A 25122-nucleotide genomic window follows, 5' to 3' on the forward strand; every position below is an offset into this window, starting at 1 on the left:
AGGTGTAACATTGCTCTAGTTTGGTAATCAATTTCAGGCTCCCATCTAGATATGCTCATCTTGTAATTCATACACATAGACAAGGGTTCATTTTTGGATCAGTAGGTCAGCAACATGTGAAATGTAATCCACACATGATCCAGCTACTGAGGTAATTTATATTCTCAGGAGATACATCTGACTGCCCACCTTTTGGTTTCAGTTGTAAATTGTTCAGGTTTGTAATTTATCATGTAGCTTAGGTTTGCTGTCTATTGAGTTGTTCTGGTTACTAATTAAGTGTTCCATTCAAGGGCAAGAATGAGTCAGCCATGGCCTTTCTTCCCTTTTCATTTTTAAACACACATGCTAAGATACCTTCCACCCCTATGTAACAAGAAATCAAAAGGGAGAAAACCAGATAAATTGAAGTATGGTCAAAATGGTTACCTCACCCAGGGCAAATGCATCCAGCTGTCTTTTCTAGTGTTCCCATAAATGTAAATACTATGGAAAGGTAGTTACACCTAATAAAAGCCATTCCTGGAATGGATATTAGCCATACTTGTAAATGGGACAAAGTCACGGAGTTGTTGCAGAAAAAAGTCAAAAGCATCACAAACAGAGATGGGTGAACTGACTGGTTGAGTAGGCTTTCATGATACACAAATAACCTATTCTATAAATAGGAAGCTCCACAAATGTTGAAAAATAAGTATTATTTCCTGATGTGCCAAGATAAAGAAGGGCATATAGCTTTTGAAAGAAGTGTAATTGTGTATGTAAATTTCTGCAGGACATTAGGGAGGGATATTGGGCAACTCCCGCTTCCTTGCTTCACTCTGCCTTAATAGGATAAAATATATTCACAGATGCAGACATATCTAAATCTTTCAATGTAAGTGACACACAACTCTTACAGAATACAATAGTAGAGATCAACCTCAGGACCCTAGAACAATGACCATGTGATTACTTTTCATCTGGCATAATGAGCTTAGAAAGACATTTGTAGAACTGAAATTTCAGTTTTTAGTTATTCTGAGCAACTCAAAATCAGACTTGCTCATCACTATCCCAGGCACGAAGGATATGAAAATATTGTGCAGTTGTTTTATGGCTTAATATCAATACTAAAACTCCATTTTATATTTGAAGCCAGGTTTATTATGCTGCATTTTCCCCCATTCTGTTTCTAGGGGCATTAGTTTAATTGAACATTTCAGGTACATACTTGGGGTAGGAAGGCTCCGACACAAGTTTCAGAACTCAGAAATGGAAAAATGTTAAAGCATAAAGCACAATATTTTAGGATGTCAAAAGGAATTTAAAAATTAAGTTGTACTGTACAGTTCTAATAGTAGCAAACATTAACCCTTGGCACAAATGTAAGAAAGGTAAACATATTTCAGTACAAAATAGTGTAGGAAACTTTTTTTAAAAAAAAGTCACAGGAAATCAAGCTGAGGGAAAGTTTTCCAACAAACAGCAGCATTTTCTTCACATTTTCTATCACTTGTGCAAATGCAGCATTAAGAAAACACCTTTATTTACAAAACAGAGGTAAGGAGACAGAAGTTAAAGCTCCACTTCCTTTCTTTTGTGACCTTTGCATCCTTCCAGATTCAGCAGTGTTCCATTGCCATAAAAAAAAAAATGAGGTTTTGGTTAATCACAGAAGAGATCTGAGTGTTAAGCTCATGCATTAGTGCTAACATGCAACTCATGCTAGGGTTGTCAGCTTGTCAATTAAATCATCAACAGTGTACACAAGAAGTTTCATGTCATCCTTCTCACTCATTCGGTGCTGACCAACTTTGCGGAGGATCACATCCACATCTGTGCTGACAACATGATCTGCAATTTGCATGGATACCTGCCATGGGACATCTTCATCCTTCATGCCATGGATAAGTTTTATAGGGCAGGTTATAGGAATAGGATTACTCAAGAGACAGTGGTTTTCTGCTTCTTTAATGAACTCGTACGACAAACAATAAAACCCCTCCTCGTTGTGTTTTGTTGGCAGCTTCCATTCACCCTTTTCTTCTATTTCTTTTTGGACCTATTTAGAAAAGGCAAAAGAATATTCCAGACAAGTGCGATTCACTATTAAACAAGGCAACCAGACCCCTTAACTCTGTTTTTAGCACATTACTAAGAGCAAAAAAAAAAACAAAAAACCCCAAACTCTTACAAACTTATCCTTACCAGTTGAGGTCAGAAGGAGGAAGAGGGGTGTATTTGACCCATTCCTGTAACCCCCCTGACATTTGCAGGAGGGAAACACCCACAGTGAGCCTCAGAAGCCGATCTGTATCTCCCTCCCACAAACTTCAGCTATTCAAGGCTCTCACACAGCAGGCCTCTCAGCCATTACCCAGCCAAAAGACTCAGCAGCTCCCTACAACCGGTTTTAGTCCTGGTGAAGTCAACCAAGGCTCTGAAGAGTTCACTAACTGTCAATGAGTGAAATACTCATGGGGAATAGGGGTTTTTCCACTCACTGGCCTCCAAAGGCTTGCCATGAGCTCTCTCCTCTATCACACCTCAGGAGCTCCACAGAAAGGGAGAGGTGGAAATATTACCTGATCTGCTTTCCCCATCCGAAGACCCCTGCACCCTCCAATCTCAACTGACTTCCCCCAAGTCTCCAGAGGCTCAGGGTTTCATTCCTTTGGAACTCCCAAAGAAGTCACCAAGGAAGGGGACCCAATGAAGACGGGGGGGGCTACCAGTGGGGGGGAGGGGAGAGAGAGATGATCTGAGGCCTTCCTTCCTTCCTGGGGAAATTCGTTCAGCATGCAGGAGTTAAGGCTCACAAAAAGAGAGACACATTTAGGAAGCCCATCAAAACCAAACCCTCCCACCCCAAAGCTTTTTGGTGGACATTCCTTCCCTCCACCCTTGAGGTCAGGTTATATTATAAGGTATCGCTAGCAAGAGCCAAAAAGCTACTATGCTGGAGTTCTGCACTCAGATGAATACTTCAATAATTACTGTGTCAAATTTGGAGCCCAAATCCAGTTGGTTTCAAATTATGCAGAAAAATCCTACTTCAACCCCATATCTAACCTACCAAATTTAAGTCAGGTTCAACTGAAAGTTCATTTGCAACCTTAAAAGTAGTTGTCACAACTGTACCTGTATTCCCACACTGTGCTCCAGCAAGGACACACATTTTAGTCTCCCAGACCCTCAGCTGTTACCTCTTCCGTTGAGAGACCCGTATCTCTTGCTCCTGATAGGGGTATTTCCAGGCTGCACAGCTCCCTGCCTACACTGTGAATTCCCCAGAAAGACAGACTACTTAAACAGGCCTGTGTCTGTGCTTTGCTTTTTCAGAGGCTATAAACAGTGTAATTGCCACAGTTACAAGTTACCACACAGCTTTTTCCTAAGCATGCACATTTACTCTTAAGATGAAAGCATTACAGAAGACCTACTAAAACAATAAAACCTACACGCAGGCTAATAAGCTTACCAGAGATCACCTCCAACTCCAACGAGGGCTCTGGTAAGCTATCGGTCCTTGAAACCCCACCAGAGGGTGTGTGGTTTCAAGTTCAGACAAGCTTTTACTCTGAACAAGCACCCATAGGCATACACCTTTCTTTCACTTGTGTCTTCAGAGACCATGAATAATCAATCAGACAATGGGTCTCCCCTCAGGGCACAGCTTCAAAAAGGTTGGGATAGGAACCTGCATTCACCTCCCCGCAGGTACTTCCTAGCGAACCCATTTAACTTGGTTTGTCCCAAAAGTTCCTTTTTGTCTGGCATATCGTTTGAAATAGTCCTTTGAAGCTTATTACACTTCTCCAGGGTTTACACTGGCCCCATATTCTTCCCCAAGAGATGTCATGTACAATCCCACAATAATACATCAATTTTGCATTCATGACACAAAGGATTCCAAAGCTATTTCAACTTAACACTGTAAGATCTTCCAAAGATATTGCAGGAAATTGCCCTGTCACAGTAGTGTTGGTATATGAAGTTACTTTCTAGCCTTTGACATAGAATAGCTACACTTACCTCACTCTTTCCCTCCCCAACTCTTTGCTCAATCATCCTGCCTGTCATTCAGACCCATATCCCAGAAGTCATTTGACTCAGACTTCTCTCTAGGTCCTCAGTCAGGCTCTCCCTTTAGATCTTCTTTCTGCACAAGATCTTTAAAAAACAACCTTCGTATCCATCCACGAAACTAAGACTTATCCAAGCCCTAATCATCTCACGTCTCAATTACTACAACATTCTTCCCTTTGGCCTTGACAAATGCCATTTTTCCCCATTCATATCCACTCAGAATGCTTCTTCAAATATCATTTTCTTAGTCTGCTGCTTTGACCACATCACCACTCTATCACCACTCTTTTCCCATGCCCCTGCACCCACCTCCCAGTTCCTTTTCTCTATCAAATATGAGCTACATGTCTTCACTTTCAAGGCTCTTCACTGCTTATCTCCACCCTACTTATCTCTCATTCACTTTTGAAATGTCAATTCCTGCCTCTGTTCAGTCCATGTTACCAGCCTCAATGGGCCACTTGTTAAATTTTCAAACCAGCATCTTTTTGCTTTCTCCTTTGCTGCTCCTAATATATGGGAGGTGCTCCTGGTAAAAAGTGCAGAGCTACCTACCTCTTATCCCCCTTCATAACCCTCCTCAGAACTCTTTGCCGTGATGCCTACAAAATCCTGACAATAGTTAGATTGCTGGTGTGATGAGACCACTGCCTATTATGCTGACCAATACTGTCTTTGTACTCCATCCATCCGATGTCTCTTTTTCTTATACTTAGATTTTAAGTTGCTTGGGGCAGGAATTATCTTTTTGTTTTGTGTTTGTACTGTGCCTAACACAACGAGGCCCTGGTCCACAATTAAGGCTCCTATATACGGTGGTTGTAACAAGTCTTCATTTTAACTAATTCTGACAATTTCACTCAGAAATTTCACTATTTTGCAGGCTGTTCACTCATCAACTCTTACAGTTCATTTAACCATACGACACAAAATGAAAACTTTTCGTAAAGGGATTTCACACCAGCAAGTTTTCAAAATTTGCAAAAACAGAACATTTAAAGCCATTAGCATTTACCTCAAGGGGAAGTTGTTTAAAAGTTGTTACAAGATAGTCTGCAGCTACAGCTACTCCGACTAAAGCAGCCACCTTTTCTGGACGAGCTATTGCTGCATGAAGCATAAGCCATCCACCTAAGCTGGATCCCACTAGAATCTTAAAATAAAATTTGAAAAAAAAAAAAAAAAAAACAAGAAAAAGTCAGTGATTTTTTTAATCTAAAATTTACTGTTTTTTTTTTTATTAAACCAAAATATTTTCAGTTTTGTTTAGCTACTTAACCCTGGGGCATAATCTTGCTGCCCTTACCCAGCAGAACTGCTGTCATTTCCAGTGGGAATTTTGCCCGAGTAAGCATCACAAGATCTGGCTTTTAACTACTGTTTTTTGTTCGGTGGGCCAAGTTATTGATTTTTCAGACTGACCCACTGTAAACAAAATGAGAATTGAAATGTAGTTGAGTGTCAAGTACTTTACTTTTTATTTTTCCAGCTGTGGAAGTGCTTTAACATTTGATGTTTCTTTCTTCTCATTAATAAAAGTCAGACAAACACCACACAAAACAAGTTTTAACACATTACAATAGTTCTAATATTCACTCTGAGCTACATTAGAATTACTTAGTAGAACTCCCTCATTAATTTAAACTGAGCTGTATGTAGTATTTGAAAGTGACCATTGCCATGGTATCTATGCAATGGACAGCTTAACACTGACTTCTTGACTTTATTCTGTTTTGAACTAAAATGGTTTCTCCTCAAATTGTTTCATTACCTAACCTACTTTATTTTACATTTAGTGTTGTTCTACAATGTTATGTCCATTGCTATTAGCTTGTTGATCAGCACCTCCATCCCTGTGTAAGGTACTTCATGACTTACATGTTTTTGTTCCATCTGAAACAACTCAAACCAGAAATGATTATAAAGGTAATTCTTTTTTTTTTTTTTTTATAGATCATTCACAAGGACCGTTAAAGCATTACATAGCCAGAAATACAGTTTAACTTGGGAGAACAGTTTCTGCTACATTTAAAAATAAAATATAACCTGTGGTCCATCTGTGAGTTCATCCAGTACAGACAAAACATCCTTCCTCCACTTTCCAACCGTACACTCTTGAAGATTACCATCCGAACTTCCACATCCTGTATAATCAAATCTGCAAGTTAACAGTCGAGATAAAAATTTAATATTACTTACAAAACAAGCTGCATCAGACAGTACCTACACAGAACAGGAACAATACTCTTGACTATTAATCAGAATTAAACAATTGCAATAAAGACAACATACCTCATAATCATCGAGGTTTGCAGAAATTTCAGTTGAGAGAGAAAGTTACTCTCAGACGTCAAATCATATACATAGGGATTTGCGAGCACGAGACAACTAGGAGATGCAGTGCACCCATGCACTAAACTAGCTCGTTAAATCTGCAAATCCAAATTTAAACCGGACATATGGACAGGACTGTCCTTGAAGAACGAGCCAAAGACGTACATGATTTTTTCATGGCAAGCGTCTCCTTCATATACTATACATGGTTCATAAATGTGTTGTCAAGTACTGAGACTGCACATCCTTATTACATTCTGTACCTTCTTAAAACAATGTTTCATCTGTACTATGCAACTCCTTTCACTAGTATACTCCTTTAAACCCACTCAAGATACTTGACCAATAGACACTAATCAGTATTCATAAGATTTAGCAGTGGAGACATCACAAATAGCATTCTATACAAGAGCTAAAACGAGAGCTCTGTTCTAAGGCCCAAATCCCGGGGCTCCAAGCAGGAGTCCACCAACACAGTGCCCCTTGCAGGATAGAGTTTAAGCATGCAGTAATTATTTAATTTATATGTATTAACCATAATATAAGTGAAGATTTCCAATTTCAAAGATTTTTCATTTTTATTCTGATACTCTATTTCATGAAGCATATCACTCAGGTTAGAACAGAGATAATTACAATTTCAATGAGTCATGCAAGTGTGCTGAAAAATTCATTTTACTGATTTAAATAACCTCTGCATAGAAAAGATGAACATATCTCCGAAACAGATTGGCAGTGACACCATCACAAGAAGCAGATGTTCTCTTATATTGCATGCTTTCAATCAAAATCTAAACAGGCTGAAGTGGGGGAAGAATTTTCAGCATCTTAGACATATTTTCACAGAATTCCTCATTTCTGGCTGCCCTACTATAATACATGCTAGTTGCTCTAACCAATCTTCTTGACTGTACCTTACAAAGGCATGACCGAGAGATTTGCAGAAGTCCTCGAGTGCAACTGCTTTCTGCCCATTCATATTTGAATTAAGGCCTGGGAGGAAGACAACACCTGGGTTCTTGCCTTTTATCTTATTATAAGCTAGATTTGGACGATCAGGTCGACTAAGGAAACTGATTGATGACTTCTGTCTGCAAGCTTTAAAAAAAACAAAAAAAAGACATTTTATAAAGAAAATCCATCATCAGAAATACTTAAGTACTTGCGGTAAGATACCAGAAAACATTAGAAATCATCTTGAAACAAAATATTTTAGTTTAAGTAAAACAGTCAATCACAACACAGCTTGGCAATTATGTTCAATACTATCTATTCGGACAATTTCAAATCTTCAGGGACCCCCCAGCTATTCGGATGAAAAAAGCAAGATGATATTCAAGTCATTCAATACTAACAGTTTCACTCTAATCAGAAACGTGATTGACTAACCCTTGCCAGTTTTTAAAAGGGTTTGCACACAACTGAATGTTACTGAATCTTGATTTGTTAATGATGTTAATTTCATATTTCCTCAATAAATTTAAACTAACCGGATAACTAAAGTTACTTATTTGTGCTTCCTTTTTATTTGCCTCTCTGCTATTCTGAAGTAGGTTTTTCAAAATTAATCTTAAGAAGTGAAGTTATTATTTACATGGTACCATAGGTGTGGAACAAGCTACAATCAAAGGCAATCAATCCTCCACAGAGAACTAAAAACCCAGACCATCTCCTGCCCAGAGTCCCACTGTAATCAATGTTAAACAGAATGGGGATAGGTTGGGAGGAGGTGAGAACAATGAAACAAGCTTTGGAATTTTCCAGCATAAGAAAACCAATACATGCAAGTAACATTACTGTATGGAGAGCCCAACAGAAATTCAATAAATAAAAGGTTAGTCAAACTTTAGTAGCGCAACGGACATCATCCCAGTAATGCCAACTTAGTCTGGAGACTACTGCTAGTTATTTTGTTCCTTTTCAATTGATTCTTCAATATTAATGGGGCAATCAGAAATCTGTATGGTAAAAGCTTTTTTTCCAAGACTCAGAACTCCATCCTAAATTGATGCTACTTATACAGTCTCAACAGTATGTATCAACGAGGAAAAAAATCAAACATTTTCCTCTTTTTTCAGCTTACTAATCAGAAAAACCTAGAAGTCTTAGAATTTCATGTATTGGAGTCTTGAACACCATGTTCTCAAGTTGCCCAATTTAAAAAAAAACAAAAAAACAACAAAAACCTTAGAACTGACACTTGGTCTTCGTGTCACTTGTAGGTGTACAGACACTACTCTTTGAAACAACAGGCTTGAGAGTGGATACCAGTGGGTTTTCATTGCTGAGTAAAGCTCCTGTGAAATGTCGTTTTCTAAATTTGCTATTCAGTTCTTCATCCACATAACATAGGCTTCTATATCATATAAAAGAAGAAGCTGAAGGTGTGAAATTCTAGCATCTGAAAACAAGACACAAAATCTCTTTTACAGACGGGTAAGCATTGTTTTTTTTAAATAATTTTTTTTTAGTTTAAATTAAATACAAATTCACTTTCTAAAAATAAAGCTATTTAAAATTAAATCTGAAATTGACAACCTATATTAAGGCCTAAACTTATTAAAATAACTTAAAATCATTTAAATTAAATACAAAAAAATTGTATTCAGCAGCACATGTTTGCTGCTGAAGTTTTAAAGAAAGTCAAACCACTGAACTAGTGGGAGTCACTGGCTAAGCACCTGGAATCAGCGTTTGCTGAAGGGCTAAACCAGCTTTTGACAGCGGTAGCCTCTTCTGCCACTATAGAGACAATATGTTCTTCATTTCAATATATCCAATTAGTTCAGTTCAATGACTAGTTCCTTCATATAATTTAAAATAAAATAAATAAAAAAAATCAACTGGGAGTTGAAAAAACAGCAATGCTTGTTTTCCTCTTTCAATCTATGCATAAAACTAGTCGTAGATCTCGTTCTCTTATTAATTTTAAAATCTTGAAGGACATGTGGAGACCTGGAACGATAAGTTCCATTTCACCAAATTTAAACAACACTTGCTTTGCTTAATAAACATTCATTTTAAATTAAAACATGTTGTGATAAACTTTTTTTCTTATCCATCGTTCATCGTTTTCTAACATCATAAAGCTAAAAATTAACAAGTTCTATATAACTGCTTAAATGAGCGCATACAGATAGTGTGTACTCATGGTCAGCAAAAAATATCAAGTTTAGTATAATGGCTATATTTAGGTGTAAATCAATGTGTTTGAATGGTTATCAATCAATGGAAAAAACCCAACCTTTTTATATGAAAAATAGATAAAATGTATAAATATAAAACGCTATTAAAATCAAATGACTTAAATCAAGGTTTCTTGCTTGCTGATTTAAAGAATAATTTTCTTTTTTTCTTTTAAATCACAGATCTTCAAATTAAGATCTGTGATTTAAAATCAATCCACTCAGCTTGAAGAAAAAAAATCATGTAAAAAGTTATAGAAAGTCTTCAGGCAACATTGCTGCTTGCTCTGCTACAGTTGTATTTGATATTTGAGTCTGGCAAGGCCTAAAGCTATCCTGTGATTTATGGCTCAATCATAAAATGATTAATTTGGCAAAAGCAGCTTTTAGACGTTGCTAGAAATATGACCCCTCTGCAAAGTCTGATCAACCATGAGAGTCTGTGCTGATGAGGTAACAACTGTGATTAGGAGTTATTGTTTCATTATCTTTTCACACGTTATCTTGCTAGATACTTTTAGCAAAGGAGATCTATGGAAACTCTAGACATTCTCCTCTCTACCATCTGAGGTTCAGTAAAGGTCTTATTAAGCCAACTCACTTTTGTAAATCTCCTCTGGACTCAGTTACTTCAGTTCCAAAACCCCCTGTCACTACTAAATCATTTAATAACATCAATGGAGACACTATCTAGTTATTATGCTACATGCTAAAATGACAGTCGCCTGTCTAGGCCGTTTACATAATTGATACAACAAAGATTGCCTGCATCATTTCCCGCCACTGGGCTTTTGATAGTGGCGGGTCTGCTTTGTGCGATCAGAAACCAAGTTTGGTGGACCCTTTCCATCTCTATGAAAGTCTCAATGGCCAGAAAAAATGCTTGCTATGTATTAATACCACTACTTTTTAAGCTAGATCCCTGAGTTGAGGGGTTTTATTTCAATCAATGTGTATTACAACCTCATGCCTTTTCTTCTGATTCCTCATATGAATTGAGCATGCTCAATGCTGGTCATTTTTCACATTCTCCTTTGTAATTTTAATATTCTGTATCAGTAAAGAACACAATTCAGATCCTTGAACTCATTGGGAGCATTAAATTTTGAGCAGTGATAGCCAAACACCTCATTTCAAATCCTTAAACCTTTCTAGAACCAACAATGAGCTGCTTGTAATTGACTATTCCATCTCATGGCACCTTAGCTAAGTTAACTGTATCTAATGGAAATAACTGTTCAATTACGTTAATTAAGTACAAATACTGACACACAAAATGATGCTTAATTTCAAATTTTAAAAAAATATACCCCTCTACTAGCAACACTGTAGTTAGACAGCCAACCTCTGAAAGGCAAGTTCAAGTACATTTATTGCTGTATGATAACTTCAGTCAGAGAATGAAATCCATCACTTATTTAAGAAGTTACAACAGCAGTTTTTTCTTGATTTAATTTCAAAATTAATAAAATGAAGCTCAGAAAAGCTTCAGTGAAAAGACAGAATTGCCACAAGGGCTTTCTAAAAACTAAAATCCTTTATCATAAAAATGTTTTGGTATAAAAGGCTGGCTGAATATTAGAGAAAAATACTCAAGTGGTACAAACCGTCCCCAATGTTGAGAGATAGCACAGATGTACCAGTAAGTAAACAACAGTATGCTCCCATAAACTCACTGCCATTAGGCAATTTCAGTAAATTGAGAAATTTGCTGACTCAAAATGAAATGGTTATTTTGGGTGAAAATTTTACCAGATTAATCACAGATTAAAAGGCAAAGTTAGTTTCTGGAGATACTGAAGAGTACATACCACTAACATCCTGAAAATATTTTGAAGTCACTGTCATACTTAGAGGAATCAACTTGTTGCCAAACAATTTTAAACTCAGACTGAAGCCAGTCTTCCCCATGAAGTCTCTTAATACAGTAGTTATCTTAATAACAATAAAACAATATTTTCAGGAGTCCCACTGCAGCTAGATAAAGCATCCTCCAAGTAATACTGTAGAAGATATTTCAATAAGCTTCTCCGTTTAGCAGAAAGAACCAATCCCAAACACAAGGAAAGTAACTGTCTGAGTTGTTGTTTAGAAGATGATCAAGTTACCAGTTAAATATAAAAGGCTTATGATTAATAGGTAGGGGAAAATTTCAGAGATTTAAAGCCAAATTTTCATGTCCTGTTCACTCAAAAGTGAGTGGAAACAAAAACAAAAAAAAGTCAATTTTTAAGTTCAAGAAATGCATTCTAATAAAGGGAACGCTCCCTAGGCCACAGGAATAGGTGTATTCTAAAGGAAGCAAATTTACTCCTGATGGGAGAAGCTTCCTGTGCAGCTCTAACCCCTCTGGTTATTACTGGACATGGCAATGTTGAGTGAAATGGGGCTGTAGCATGGAGACTAGGGGCAGTTGCAAGAAACTTAAGGATCCCCGCTCCAAAATGGTGATAAATCATGGACTTAACATTGCGTGTCTAGATATTGCAACAAAGATGAAAAAAGTGACAGACAGTTAAGAACGGGGATCTGGTTCTGATACCATTTTATTAAGTCATAATGACTCCATTACTAGGTATCCCAACCCTATATAATGGGAAGAATAGTTACTTTTCAGCAACTGATGAAATACTGACACAAAGAAACTGGTTCAGGACTGAGCTTCACCCATAAAAGCAAGGAAACTGAGTGATCAGTTCCTCAATGTCATTTAAATATAGTTCTCTAGTTTCAATGCCATCTTTAGAAAGCCCTTATCATGTACCTAAGATGACATGATGGACTATAATGATTCCTTGGAGCCTTTATTTATTGTACAGAACCAGGATGAAACCAGCATTTTAGCTGGAGTTGTTAGATTGATCTTTCAGATAAAGATGACCACATTTGTCATGTCAGCTAAAAAGCCTAAGCAAAAGTATCTGGTTTTCTCTCTCCACATACCATAAGAGCAAGAAACCAGTTATCAACAAGGATATGTGACAGAGGAGATACCGAATGCTGTACGTCTGAACTGAAGGCTGCATCTGGAATAACACATGTGAAAATGCATAGCACAAAAGGCTACCAAATTTACATGTCATTTCTGTCCAGTAGGATTCTGATAATTTATCATTCCTGCCCTCCTCCAAGCTTTTAAGATGAACACTACCACTATGAACAATGCTGCTTAAAATTCATGGTATACAATGAAGAGTACTTTTAACATAAGTATCTCTCTGTTGTGGTTGTCTTTTTTCCCTGTCTGTTTTATTCTATTTCTGCTTGGAGGACTCCAGCGAGAAACTGCTGAATTGGAATTCATTTGCAAATTGGATACTATTAATTTAGGCTTAAATAGAGACTGGGAGTGGCTAAGTCATTATGCAAGGTAGCCTATTTCCCCTTGTTTTTTTCTACCCCCCCCCGACTTTCTGGTTAAACTTGGATTTATGCTGGAAATGGCCCACCCTGATTATCATGCACATTGTAAGGAGAGTGGTCACTTTGGATAAGCTATTACCAACAGGAGAGTGAGTTTGCGTGTGTGGTTTTTGGAGGGGGGTGTGGGGGTGAGAAAACCTGGATTTGTGCTGGAAATGGCCCACCTTGATTATCATATGCATTTTAAAGAGAGTGGTCACTTTGGATGGGCTATTACCAGCAGGAGAGTGAGTTGGGGGGGGCGGGGGGAGGGCGGAGGGTGAGAAAACCTGGATTTCTGCTGGAAATGGCCCAACTTGATGATCACTTTAGATAAGCTATTACCAGCAGGAGAGTAGGGTGGGAGGGGGTATTGTTTCATAGTCTCTGTGTATATAAAGTCTGCTGCAGTTTCCACGGTATGCATCCGATGAAGTGAGCTGTAGCTCACGAAAGCTCATGCTCAAATAAATTGGTTAGTCTCTAAGGTGCCACAAGTCCTCCTTTTCTTTTTGCGAATACAGACTAACACGGCTGTTCCTCTGAAACCTGATAAATTTAATCTGTCAGAAGTGCATTTGCTTGGAAAAGAGTATACGGACACAATTTCTAATGACCATCTGCTAAAGAGGTACAGATTCCTCACTGTGTGATTTGGGGGATTTTTGCCCATGCAGACACACAAGTTGTTCTTATAGTTCATGTTGTCCCACTACCCACAAGTTCCTGAGGTTTGAAAATTTCCATGGTCTTGCACATATTAGAACAGTTAAATTGGAGGGCCTAGTTAGGGTAGGACAAATCATCTACATCAGGGGTTTCCTCAACCTTTTTCCTTCTGAGCCCCCGCAACATGCTATGAAAACTCCAGGGCCCAGCGGGTGGAAGGGCAGGCTTGGGGCTTTAGTGCTAGCCACTGGGCAAGGGGGCCCTCGGCATAGTTGATTTCTACTTTGGAAGGGAGCAAGACCTGCCAGGGCTTGGGCCAGCTCTGCACAGCAGGGCCCGGGGAGGGAGCATCACCTTCACTCCCAGACTCACCTCAGCCCACCTTGTCTGGGTTGTAGGGGGCATGCATCCAAAAATTATAACTTGGAGGGGGAAGAGGGGGGAGCACTCAGCTCAAAAAGTTTGAAAACCAATCATGGTGCAGGGAGAGGAAAAGCTAGGGGCAGCATGGAGGCACGGGGGTAGCTCAGGGTGCATTCAGGGAGTAGCTAGGGGCTATGTGCTGGGAAGGTTGCGGTCACTGCTCCACAAGGGCTCTGGCCACCCTAGAGCCATGTCCCCCCACCTGGGCAGCTCTTACTGGCTGCAGGAGCAGCTCCCAACCCCCTTTGACTGAGAAGCAGCCACAACCCTGGGCAGCAGCAGGAGACGACAAGGGAACGCTGTGGCTGCCCACGCTATGGCACTGCCCCGCACTGCCTGGCTCCCCACCTCCAACCTGGCCAGGAAGCAGGGCCTGTGGGGGAGGAAGGGTGGTGGGGAGTAGAGGTAGGGGTGTGGAACTGCCCCAGGACTACTCTGCTCTGGGGCTGCAGTTTGGGGGGCAGGGGGCAACATCCCTGGTACCTACCTCTCAACTCCCCTGATGGGCTTGGGGCTTATACCCCGCAGGGCATCAGGACTCAGGGCTAGTAGATCCCCTAGTAGATCCTCAGTCCCATAACGGGCCACATACCCCCAGTTGAGAACCACTGATTTCCACTACATAATTATAAACTAAGTCAGATTTTTATTGGTGTATTGAACACAATAAATAATTGTTAGTTTAGTTAGAGGAACACATACAGGCACACTAATTCAAGGTGGCCACACAAGGCTTTTCACTTTTGAAAACACAGACTAGGCTGAAGGCTTCAGTGCCATTAAGCTTGATGCAAATTTATGGCTGAATTAGTTTTACACATTGGAGAGATTAAGAAAATGCTCATATACTGTACACTTCAAAAGACCTCATGGGTTTCTATAATATTTAAAATTAAATCCACTTTTTAGCAGCTTTTCAGTTGTCAACGAAGCAAAGTCATTTGGGAACATTTCCCCTCCTATATATTATCTGTGAAATGCTAAGGTGAGTCTGAACCTTTTGACATATTAGCTCAGATTCTTAAAGCTATATCATAAGCACTATATAATATTGACACATTAATAATTTCCAGTGACCAACCTTTCACTAATGAAAAACAAATGCATACCCAAATAAAATTTGCTGGGCCTCTATAATATTAATTCAAGGTTGACCTAGTGATGTAGTTCAGTAGATACAGAAATGCTAGGCATTAAAACAAGTGGACCTTGACAGTATCACACCACAGAACTGTCCTGCAGCAACTAAGATCTAGCCTCCTGTTACCCTAAAGGCTATGTTCACAACATCTCCTTTTTACTTACACATGTGCACAATTATAACTTGCAACAGATTTACTTATCAACATAGTGTGACAGTAAATATTGACCATTGCTCTTTAAAGCTGCTATAGTACTTTGAAGCAAAAAGTTAGTCATGTTTGAAGAATTGTTTTTTTAAAAAGGTTACTATCACAATGAAAAGCAAAAAAACCTTCTATACTTTTTCAGTTCGCACAGTGCATTTAACAGCATTGTCTGTAGTCTGGTATATTATCTTGTTCTGTAGTCGAAGGGGTTGTTTGCACACCAAAGAATTAAAAAGAAGAGACAGTACAAGCTAAAAAAAAAAAAAAAATCTAATGCTATTCTGGGCAGACAGAGAACCTAAAAGCAATGTTCCTCCCTCCATCAATTTTTTTTTAAATTGGCCCTGAACCTACAATCTGATCCACCCAAGCAGGCAGATGCCTGAAAATTTGGAAAGCTAATCTGGGTTTATCAATTTCTGTACAGCAACTTCTATGTTCTCAATAACTCATTCAACTCAGCACAAACATAGAAGAAAAAAACACTGTTCATGGTAAACAGCTTTGAATATATATAGTTACCACACCTTGAGCCCTTTTTGTCATGACTCCTCCCCTTTACTTTTCCTGACAAATAGTATGAGATGACAACACATGAACCATGTAGTTCATACTTTATATATGGCTTTTATAAGTGCTTCAAATTATACAACACAAAGTAGAAATGACTGCAATTCAAAGGTGAAAAGTGGTAAACAGTCAGTATATAGCACAAACACTTATCTATGGGAAAGGAGTGTATAAAACAGGGGAGAGGAAAGGAAAGAATTTTGGCCAAAGGAACATTCCTGTACTCTTACACTCCTTGTCCATACAGTGCTGGAAAAATTGCACCACTTTAACTATACTGGTATGGTTTAGCAGTGTAAGTGGGGATGCAGTTACTTCAGTACAAAACGTGTTTGTATTGGTATTGATAGTACCATGTGGAAAGGGGAATAACTACCAGTAAAAGAGATAAATTTGTTCACAGTTACTGTACATTTTGTAGCTCCAGTTTAAGTGGTATATAACAAATTATTCAAAAATCAAGTTCTCTACAGCCTCTATATCTAACAGGCTCACAGACTGATATTGCTAAACTGGTTCAGAACTCCGATTCTGCTGAAACAATATGGCTGGATTGCACAGACTAAATTATATTTCAACCGATTTCAGAAACAGTTATACAGGTAACACTCTACTGATGAGTTTCAGAGTAGCAACCGTGTTAGTCTGTATACACAAAAAGAAAAGGAGTACTTAATAAATTGGTTAGCCTCTAAGGTGCCACAAGTACTCCTTTTCTTTTTACTCTACTGATGTTGGCTAGATAAATAATTGCACTTAAATGTGAGTTCTGAATTAAATTTAGCTAACTTCAGTTGAGAACAATGTAATTGGGTCTGTCTGTACAGCCTGGTGATAATACTTAAGTAGTAAATAAGCTAAGTCTGTTTCAGATAATTTTGGTGCCATTTTCCTGGAATGACAGATTTGATATATCTCAAGAAATACTATGTGAACAACTTAACATTTCCCCTTTATTGTTTTATTGCAAGGGCTTGCACACTTTGTTTCAGTGAAGGTATGGACTAAAAGCTTCCTAAGGGCTCAAGGCTGCTTTTAATATTTATTAAAGCAATCTACAGTCAGCTGTAACCAGCATACAGTTTCTTAGGGGAAGTCTACTCAGATCAAGGTGGAGCATCAAAGGCAGTGGGAAGGCATGGTAAGCCTCACCACACCATGAACAGATGACAAGGCAATGGCAGAATAGGTCAGACCCTAGCTACATGTCAAAAGAACAGGGTTTAAAAACAAACAAAATAACAAAAACACAACTAGATAAGTTCATGGAGAATAGGTTCATCAATGACTATTAGCAAAGATGGGCAGGACTGGTGTCTCTAGCCTCTATTTGCCAGAAGCTTATAATGGATGACAGGGGATGCTGTTCTGTTCATTCCCTCTGGGGCACTTGGTCTTGGTCACCGTTGGAAGACAGGATACTGGGCTAGATGAACCTTTGGTCTGACCAAGTATGGCCGTTCTTATGTTATGTTCTTATATTCTTAAGGCAGGGTGAAGCATTGTCCAAGCTGAGACCTTCCTCATGAGCCCTCCAGCCCTGACATCCCCACTATGAAGCAGCCTGAGAAAGAGCTACACTTCTGAAAAAGGACACTACATGTATGTATGCCCCTAGAACACCCAGCACGGCGGTCCACAAAAAGATCGAGTTTCAGAGGAACAGCCGTGTTAGTCTGTATTCGCAAAAAGAAAAGGAGTACTTGTGGCACCTTAGAGACTAACCAATTTATTTGAGCATGAGCTTTCGTGAGCTACAGCTCACTTCATCAGATGCATACCGTGGAAACTGCAGCAGACTTTATATACACACAGAGACCATGAAACAATACCCCCTCCCACCCCACTGTCCTGCTGGTAATAGCTTATCTAAAGTGATCGGGTTGCCACCTCTGAGGTGCCACACGCCAGGGCACCGAGGATGACCCTGAGCCTGGAACCCGGGGCAGCTAGCGGTGTGGGCCTAGCACGCCACACACTCCCTCAGGCAGTTACTTCGAGAAAAGAAGCGCTCCTGGGAAAAGCCCGACGGGGGGCAACCCTAGTCTTGACACCAGGGCCGCAAGAACAAGTGACATCCAACCCTGGAGGGCCGACGGGTGGTAGGGCTCCCCTCCCCCGTAAACAGCACGAGGGGGGAGGGAGGGGGTCACAGGGATCACGTGCTGACAAAGCTCCTCCAAAGGACCCAGGCCCCCTCCCCGCCCGCGGGCGGGACCCACGTCACAGCAGAGCGCGCCCAGGCCCCGCCCCCCAGGGCCACCTGAGCCGGGCTGGGCGCAGGTAACGGCCTGGCCCCGCGCTTACCCGCAGACCGCAGCAGCAGCGAGGCGCGGCCGGCCCCGGACCCTGCGCAGCGGGCAGCGGCCCTGCCCCAGGTCAGTCCCCGCAACCACAGCGCCCAGATCCCGCCGCCCGCCGCTGCCATGGCCCGCCCTCGTCGTTTCCCGGTAGCTTGGGGAAGAACTGAGCATGCGCCGTTGCGTTCCCAGCTGAGCGGGCGCCCTCCAACGTGATACAGACGCTGCGTCGCGCTTAAAAACCAGACTACGAGAAAGTGCGCAGGCGCTTGCGCGTGACCAAAACAGAGGAAGGACTGCGCAGGCGCCTCCTCCTGGAGGCGGACAGGCAAGGGGGAGTACGCGTGCGCCTTGAGGCCGAGCCAGGGGAGCTGACTCATTGGTCCCCTGGGGAGGGAGGGATCCTCATTCGTCGGAGGTGCAGGCGCCAATCAGCGCCAGGGAGAGCTTGGGCCAGCCCCAAGCAGGGGGAGTCCTGCCGTGCCTGGGGCATATGTCGCGTTCCCGGCAGAACAAACCGCCTGCCCCGCCAGGTTGCCAACGTTCTAATAGCAGAAAACGGAACGCCCCTCCCCCCCCCCCACTTTGCAGCGGGCGGGGGAGCTGGGGCGCAGGCTCCAGCTGGGGGAATGGGCTCCGGGGTGGGGCTGGGGCTGAGGGGTTTGGGAGGGGGCTCAGGACTGGGGCAGGGGGTTGGGGGGCAGGAGGGGGGGTGAGGGTTCCCGCTGGAGGTGCCGGTTCTGGGATGGGTCCCGGGGATGAGGCGTTTGGGGTGCAGGAGGGGGCTCTGGGCTGAGGGGATCAGAGGGTGGGAGGGGGCTCAGGACTGGGGCAGGGGGTTGGGGGCAGGAGGGGGGGTGAGGGTTCCCGCTGGAGGTGCAGGTTCTGGGATGGGTCCCGGGGATGAGGCATTTGGGGTGCAGGAGGGGGCTCTGGGCTAGGGCTGAGGGGATCAGAGAGCGGGAGGGGGCTCAGGGCTGGGGTAGGGGGCTGAAGCGTGAGCGAGGGTACAGGCTGTGGGCTTCAGGAATTGCTGACATCTATGTGGCTGCGGCTCCCAGGAAGCGGGGAGCAGAGGGACTACTCGAGGGGCTCCACGTGCTGCCCCTGCCTGCGAGCGCCGCCCTGAGTGCCAGCTCCCCAGCTGGCCAGCTAAAGCTATGGAGCTGGCACGCAGGGCTGGGGCACTACGCAAAGCCCCTCCGGCTGCCCCTCTGCCGAGGAGTTGGAGGAATTGCCACCGCTTCCCAGGAGCCTTGTGGAGCTGCCGGGCAGGGAGCCTGCCTGGCCAGCTGCGGGCGGCCAACCAGATTTTTAATGGCCCGGTCAGCTGTGCCGACCGGAGCTGCCAGGGTCCCTTTTCAGGATTTATATAAAATAAAGGTGGTAGTTTTAGTCCAGCTTTTAGGCGTCCGCAGTACAAAACCCACCACCCCATATTTGCAGCCTTATTGGGAGTCTCAGCAGATGAATCAAGGATTACATAGGCCATAGAGACTAAACTAACATCTTTTGCCTTCAGGTCAAGATCAAGCATGGGAAAAAACTTGAACTTCTGCTGTTCCTGTTCTGTGGATAAATAAAAATTAAGGGCTGGCAATTCACAATTCTCAGACTAAGGTTTATTACAAAAAGAAGGAAGGTTAATGAAAGATATGCACATGCGATGTAGGCAGGTAGTATTCTTCAAAAGATAGTTTTTAGGTACAACACACACACATACTATTTTCCACAGTTCTTTTATGGAAAAAATTATTGGATCATCAGATTTCAACTACTTTTTGCATTTGTCAACAATATTAAATATATGCAATTGAAATGATTATAGTGATAAGAAAAGCAAGACTGTTTCATAATGAGAAATCAGGCCAATATTTAAAAATAAAAATAAGCATTTTTTAAAACATTTATTTAGAAGTCTTAATTGCATCATGCAGGATACAAAAATCATTATTATAAAACTTGTGTAACCATACATAAAAGTAAAATTAAGGTACAGTCACAGAAAAAAATATAATTATATAACTCAAAGCAACTATTTTCTGGTATTGGTTTTATGTTTTAAAATCATTAGATTACAAATTTCTTATAGCTCTAATCTGCACAGAAATTAAAGATAAAAATTATTCCTGGTGATAACAGTTCCATCTTTCCCAATTCATAATGTCAAATCTGTTGCACGTCAAAACGAATAAAATAATTCTAGAGCAATCATGTGACCTGTGCTACCACACCAAAAAAAAAAATTTCATACCCATTCATGCCAGATATAGGATTTTAAAAGTGCAACATTTTCTGCAAGCATAATGTATTCTGCTTTCATATTTTCATTTGTTTAATCAAAAGCTACTTTCTTCTTTGCTTTTAGTGTGGTTTCTTTAATTAAATGAACAATATGGCACATTCAAATCCAGAATACTAAACTAAGGAACTATTTGGAGATTTGCCTGAAGTCCAGGTTTCATTCAATAATAATTTATTTGTATATAATAGTCAAGGGCTAGAAAGCAGTTTTTAAATGGGAGAACATTTACAAGGAGCATACATTAAAAAATAAGTCTTTGCCATGTTTGCTACTTAAAAGTTTTTATTTATATTACTGTTTTAATATGTGCTCTCACAACTTGCCTTTCTTTGTGCTCTACCCTATCATACGGCGAAATTCTACACCGATGTATACTTTGAACAATCTCCCTGTCAGAGGTCAATGGGAGTTTTCATGCAGACTTCAATTGGGCAAGGATTTCACCCATTGATTTCAGTGGGGTGTTCAATCAGCACATGTTAACTTTACACTAGAATCATATCTATGGCAAGACTGAACTCCATACAACAGAAATTGTTACAGGAACCAGAGAGAGAATCAGTTCAATGCTTCCTGCAGAGAGAATGTAGAAAACGTATGGCAAAGTTAAGTTTGCTCCTCTTGTCTCCATTCAGTTTTATCTTGTCAGAGAGACCATCTTTGTGAAGCTATTGCTTCTTTGTTGTGCTTTATGTAAATGACTTTATACATGCAGTTTGTACAACTGGTAATTTAAGTGTACAGAATACTGTCGCAATTGAATTATTAAAATTTAGGAAGAATTTTGGCATTGTTCCATTACACAAAGCTAAATCGCAGCTCACAATTTGAGTTATTCTTACACAGAAATCATGTAAATCTTTGGCTCTGTAGTAATATTTTAAAATACTAAGACAAGAAATACATGTATTGTAGGCTGGTGTGTTTGTTTTTTTCATATTTTTTAATTTTTTTTATAAAATGCATAAGTAAAATTTTTTAAAAGCCATCTAATTATCTATAAATGTCAAATACTGCATATTAAAAATATATGCTATTATACCTTTCTGTTCCGTTACTAAAATGTTTGCATACCAATGAGCACACACAAACAATTCTGTAAACTGTTCAGTTTGTATTTTTGAAGACATCTTCTACATAGAATTTGTAAGAAATTACTACTGAATCAATATACCATACTTAAGTTGACTTGATTACCCATGTTAGAACACTATGACACTTTCAATAGCTTTAGTTCTTTTGCTACTATAATGATCAACTAAAAGAAACAAGTAGTCTTACTTTCACTTGTGTGTATAAAATCTTTTGATTTTGAGAGTTTGTGTGCACATCATAGGGAGAATTCTTGTGACAGTTACCAATATTGTATATGGCTTTTCAAATTCACTTGCACGTGGCTAAATTCATGAATAAGGTTATTGCAATATGCCTTGTGAATGAACTTTTGCACCATTTGATTATAACATGAAGTGGGTGTAGCCTTCTGCTCCCGTAACTATAACATCCATCCATATCCTCATGGCTTCTGGCGTTGGAGCAACCATGTAATATATTCGGTCATGAGTCTTAACACTGAAAGTGAGTAATGGGTTAGGACTCTAAAATAAAAAAGAAGCAGCAAAATCAGTTGTATGACATGAGAGCAGTTTACTGACAGTGAGTAAAATTCTGTACTTGGAGACTGTCAAGGAAAAAGCCAGTTGAGCAACGGCTACTTAACATCTCATCCTTAGTAACTCGGGATTTGCTCAACCCCATCTGCTACCTCTGCAGGAAACAGTTTGAGAGTACTCAGGCCTAATGCAGACACACTGTGTGTGACTTACTTCTAAACTGAGCAGTAATATGTGAGACCAAACATTGCTTAATCTCTAAACCACAATTTCTCCCGTGCACCTGCTGCAGCAAGTGATCAAAAGTCATTTTAATTCTTAAAGTCCACTTCTTGAGGTTGGGTTGAAGCAGCTCACAGTCCTTCCAAAGTGCAGATGCTAGTCAGGGGTACTCCTCCCAGAGCTTCAAAATCAAATCAACTCCCATCTTGGGCTAGAAACACAACTACATCCCCTGATTTAGGTCACCTGTAGCTGCAGATCTAGTAACCTAGGATGAAATCTTGGTCCATTGAAGTCAATGGCACAACACCCTTCACTGGAACCAATATTTCACCCCTAAAACACCATATTCAGGAAGAACCGCTGTGTATGTGCCAGCAGACGCATTTTCAGCATCTGGAACTGGTGGCTGATACGAAAGGCTCCATGTGGTCATCTCTCGCCTGCTGAGTCCTCCCTAAACCCTAATGCTGCCAGATACTCTACCACCATCTCTGTCTTTTGAGACCACATCACTTGACACGTTGACTACATCTCTTCTGTCTCTCAATAGCTTGTTTTATATATGGAACAAACAAAATTATGTATGAGAGACACAAGGTGGGTAAGGTAAGATCTGTTATTGGACCCACTTCTGTTGGTGATGGAGACAAGCTTTCAAGCTTGTACAAAGCTCCTCTTCAGGTCTGGGAAACGTACTCAACAGTGTCACTGCTAAATACAAGGTGGAACAGATAGTTTACCATAAATAGTTAACACATCTGTTCCACCTTCTATTTAGCTGAAACACTGAATATGTTTTCCAGACCTGAAGAACTCTGTGTAAGCTGAAAAGCTTGCCTCTCTCATCAACAGAAGTTGGCCCAAAGAAAGATAATATCTCACTCACCTGGTCTCTCTAATATTGTGGGACTGACATGGCTACAAGAAGACTGCATATAATGCCAGTCATTGCCCTGGCCAATTCATTGATATGTTCTATGCTTTTCTATGCCTTGTGTGTGTGTGTAAGGGATTTTGGGTTTGGTTTTTTTAGCTCTTTGAGACATGAATTTTATCCTCCTATGTCTGTACAACATCTACCACATTTTGGATGCTATTATAGGATAATTAATAAAAATAACAAAAATGATAATGTTTACCTTATATGCATTCTTTAGATGATCATAATAGACTTCTTCAATGGCTTGGAAATATATTACTCCTTTTAATTTAGTTTCATGCTTGTCTGCAAATGAGAGAGAAACTGGGCTTTGAAAATTGAAACAAACAATCTACCGTAAGGGTTGAAGGGTTAATTGAATTTGCATGTTCACCACTGTATTAATCAAAGACTGCACGCTAGCACTTTTGTTTGCAAAATACCCCAGGGAATTTTCAGCCTGCCTTTTCAGTTGGGTAGCATATTTATAGTAGGTAAAATTGCACACAAAGTTAAATGCAGTGTTCACCTTAATTTTTTTTTTATTAGATCATTGTTGCTAAAACATTACAAGAAAACTGGCAAGCTAACAGTGACTTTCACCCTTCCTCCCCCCCAAAGCTGCCATGAAGACCAAATCTGGCAGACAATTTGATCCGGAGTTTTACTTCAAAACCACATTGCGTGAGGTCTTTTACTATTTAAAAAAAAATAGTTTTCCTGTTACGGTAAACTCTCAGAAGCCGCAAACTAAAATTTAACTTGTTACTCAACAATGGTGCAAGCGGATGTTTGGCATATTTATAATACTACTGGAGCAATGATGGCATTAAGAGACCAAGGAGAAGTTGACTCAGGGATGCCTTTAATTAGGAGACATTAAAGAGAGAAAGATTATGGACTGAATTTTCTGCACACCCTCCAACTGGCCTCCTGTTTGGGATTGATTCCTGTCATTTATGCAGACATGTTCACCATCTAAGTTCCATTTCTTGTGCCTGCAGTTTCTACTTGCAAAGAGGGTAGGCTGCTTTCATCTCCCCCGCCCCTCCAAAGTCTGGCCCTATACGCGCATTTCGCATTTCACTTTAGACGTGAGTAACCATTCTTATCGTTTTGGAAGAAATATTCATACCAAAATATTAATCTGATGATGTAATGTTTAGTGCTTAGACAATGCTTAGTCTTTGTACAAAGAAAGTTCTATATAATTTTCAGGTCAAGAACTAACTACTTGTACATTTTAGTCTTTGTGCTACATTACAGGCTTCGGGGTCAATTCTCTTTCTGCTCAATACACCTACAATCCTAAGGACACTATACCTGTATGTTCAGTTATAGGCCATGTACTCTACATTTATAGCATCAATACTTATCTTGGAGATTTGCTGTATTGTTAAAGTCACACTGACAGTTTCTAATACAGGGGCGGGCAAAGATTTTGGCCTGAGGACCGCATCAGGTTTCTGAAATTGTATGGAGGACCGGTTGGGGAGGGGGTGCCTCCCCAAACAGCCAGGCATGGCCCGGCACCTGCCCCCTATCCGACCCACCCACTTCTTGCCCCCGATGGCCTCCCCAGGACTCCTGCCCCATCCAACCCCCCACCTGTTCCCTGACGGCTCCCTGGGGATCCCTGCCCCATCCACCCCCCCTTGCTCTCGGTCCCCTGACCGCCCCCGGACTCCCTGCCCCTAACTGCTCCCCGCTGCCCCATCCAACCCCCCCTTTCCTTCCTGACTGCCCCCCCCCTCCTG

At 40.7% G+C, this 25122-nt stretch overlaps 2 protein-coding genes and 1 long non-coding RNA gene across 12 annotated transcripts in view; 1 reads left to right on the forward strand and 2 right to left on the reverse strand.

The window, feature by feature from the left end:
• Positions 1–1123: 1123 nt before the first annotated feature.
• ABHD10 (abhydrolase domain containing 10, depalmitoylase) lies at positions 1124–18516 on the reverse strand. Of its 2 annotated transcripts, XM_048870523.2 has the most exons (6): positions 18311–18516; positions 7320–7503; positions 6118–6229; positions 5087–5224; positions 1856–2044; positions 1124–1595 (listed from the first exon to the last, which is right to left on the reverse strand). In XM_048870523.2, the coding sequence occupies exons 1-6, from the start codon at positions 18429–18431 to the stop codon at positions 1530–1532; spliced, it is 810 nt and encodes a 269-aa protein (XP_048726480.1). In that variant the 5' UTR covers positions 18432–18516; the 3' UTR covers positions 1124–1529. The 2 variants fall into 2 exon arrangements, with proteins under 2 accessions (XP_048726480.1, XP_074974364.1); XM_075118263.1 differs by having other exon boundaries at positions 1124–2044.
• LOC142068635 (uncharacterized) lies at positions 18452–21619 on the forward strand. Its single transcript, XR_012664518.1, has 2 exons — positions 18452–18631; positions 19826–21619. It is a non-coding gene; the product is annotated as an uncharacterized LOC142068635 (long non-coding RNA).
• PHLDB2 (pleckstrin homology like domain family B member 2) overlaps positions 20196–25122 on the reverse strand; it is a 111740-nt gene continuing 106813 nt past the window's right edge. For all 9 annotated transcript variants that reach the window (XM_075118233.1, XM_075118254.1, XM_075118236.1 and 6 more), the window contains 2 exons: positions 23586–23671; positions 20196–22206 (listed from right to left, as the gene is read on the reverse strand). In XM_075118233.1, coding sequence (XP_074974334.1) covers positions 22066–22206; positions 23586–23671 — 227 coding nt within the window. In that variant the 3' untranslated portion in view covers positions 20196–22065. The remainder of the gene's footprint in view (positions 22207–23585; positions 23672–25122) is intronic.

Source organism: Caretta caretta, chromosome 1, assembly GCF_965140235.1.
Source record: "Caretta caretta isolate rCarCar2 chromosome 1, rCarCar1.hap1, whole genome shotgun sequence".
NCBI classification, from domain to species: Eukaryota; Metazoa; Chordata; order Testudines; family Cheloniidae; genus Caretta; species Caretta caretta.

Coding starts and splice junctions, on each gene's coding strand:
- ABHD10 (XM_075118263.1), bottom strand. CDS start 18,431: ATGGCAGCGGCGGGCGGCGGGATCTGGGCGCTGTGGTTGCGGGGACTG. Junction 6,230..7,319: donor CTCGGTCATGCCTTTGTAAG/GTACAGTCAAGA, acceptor GTTAACTTGCAG/ATTTGATTATACAGGATGTG. Junction 2,045..5,086: donor TTAAACAACTTCCCCTTGAG/GTAAATGCTAAT, acceptor TTTTCTAAATAG/GTCCAAAAAGAAATAGAAGA.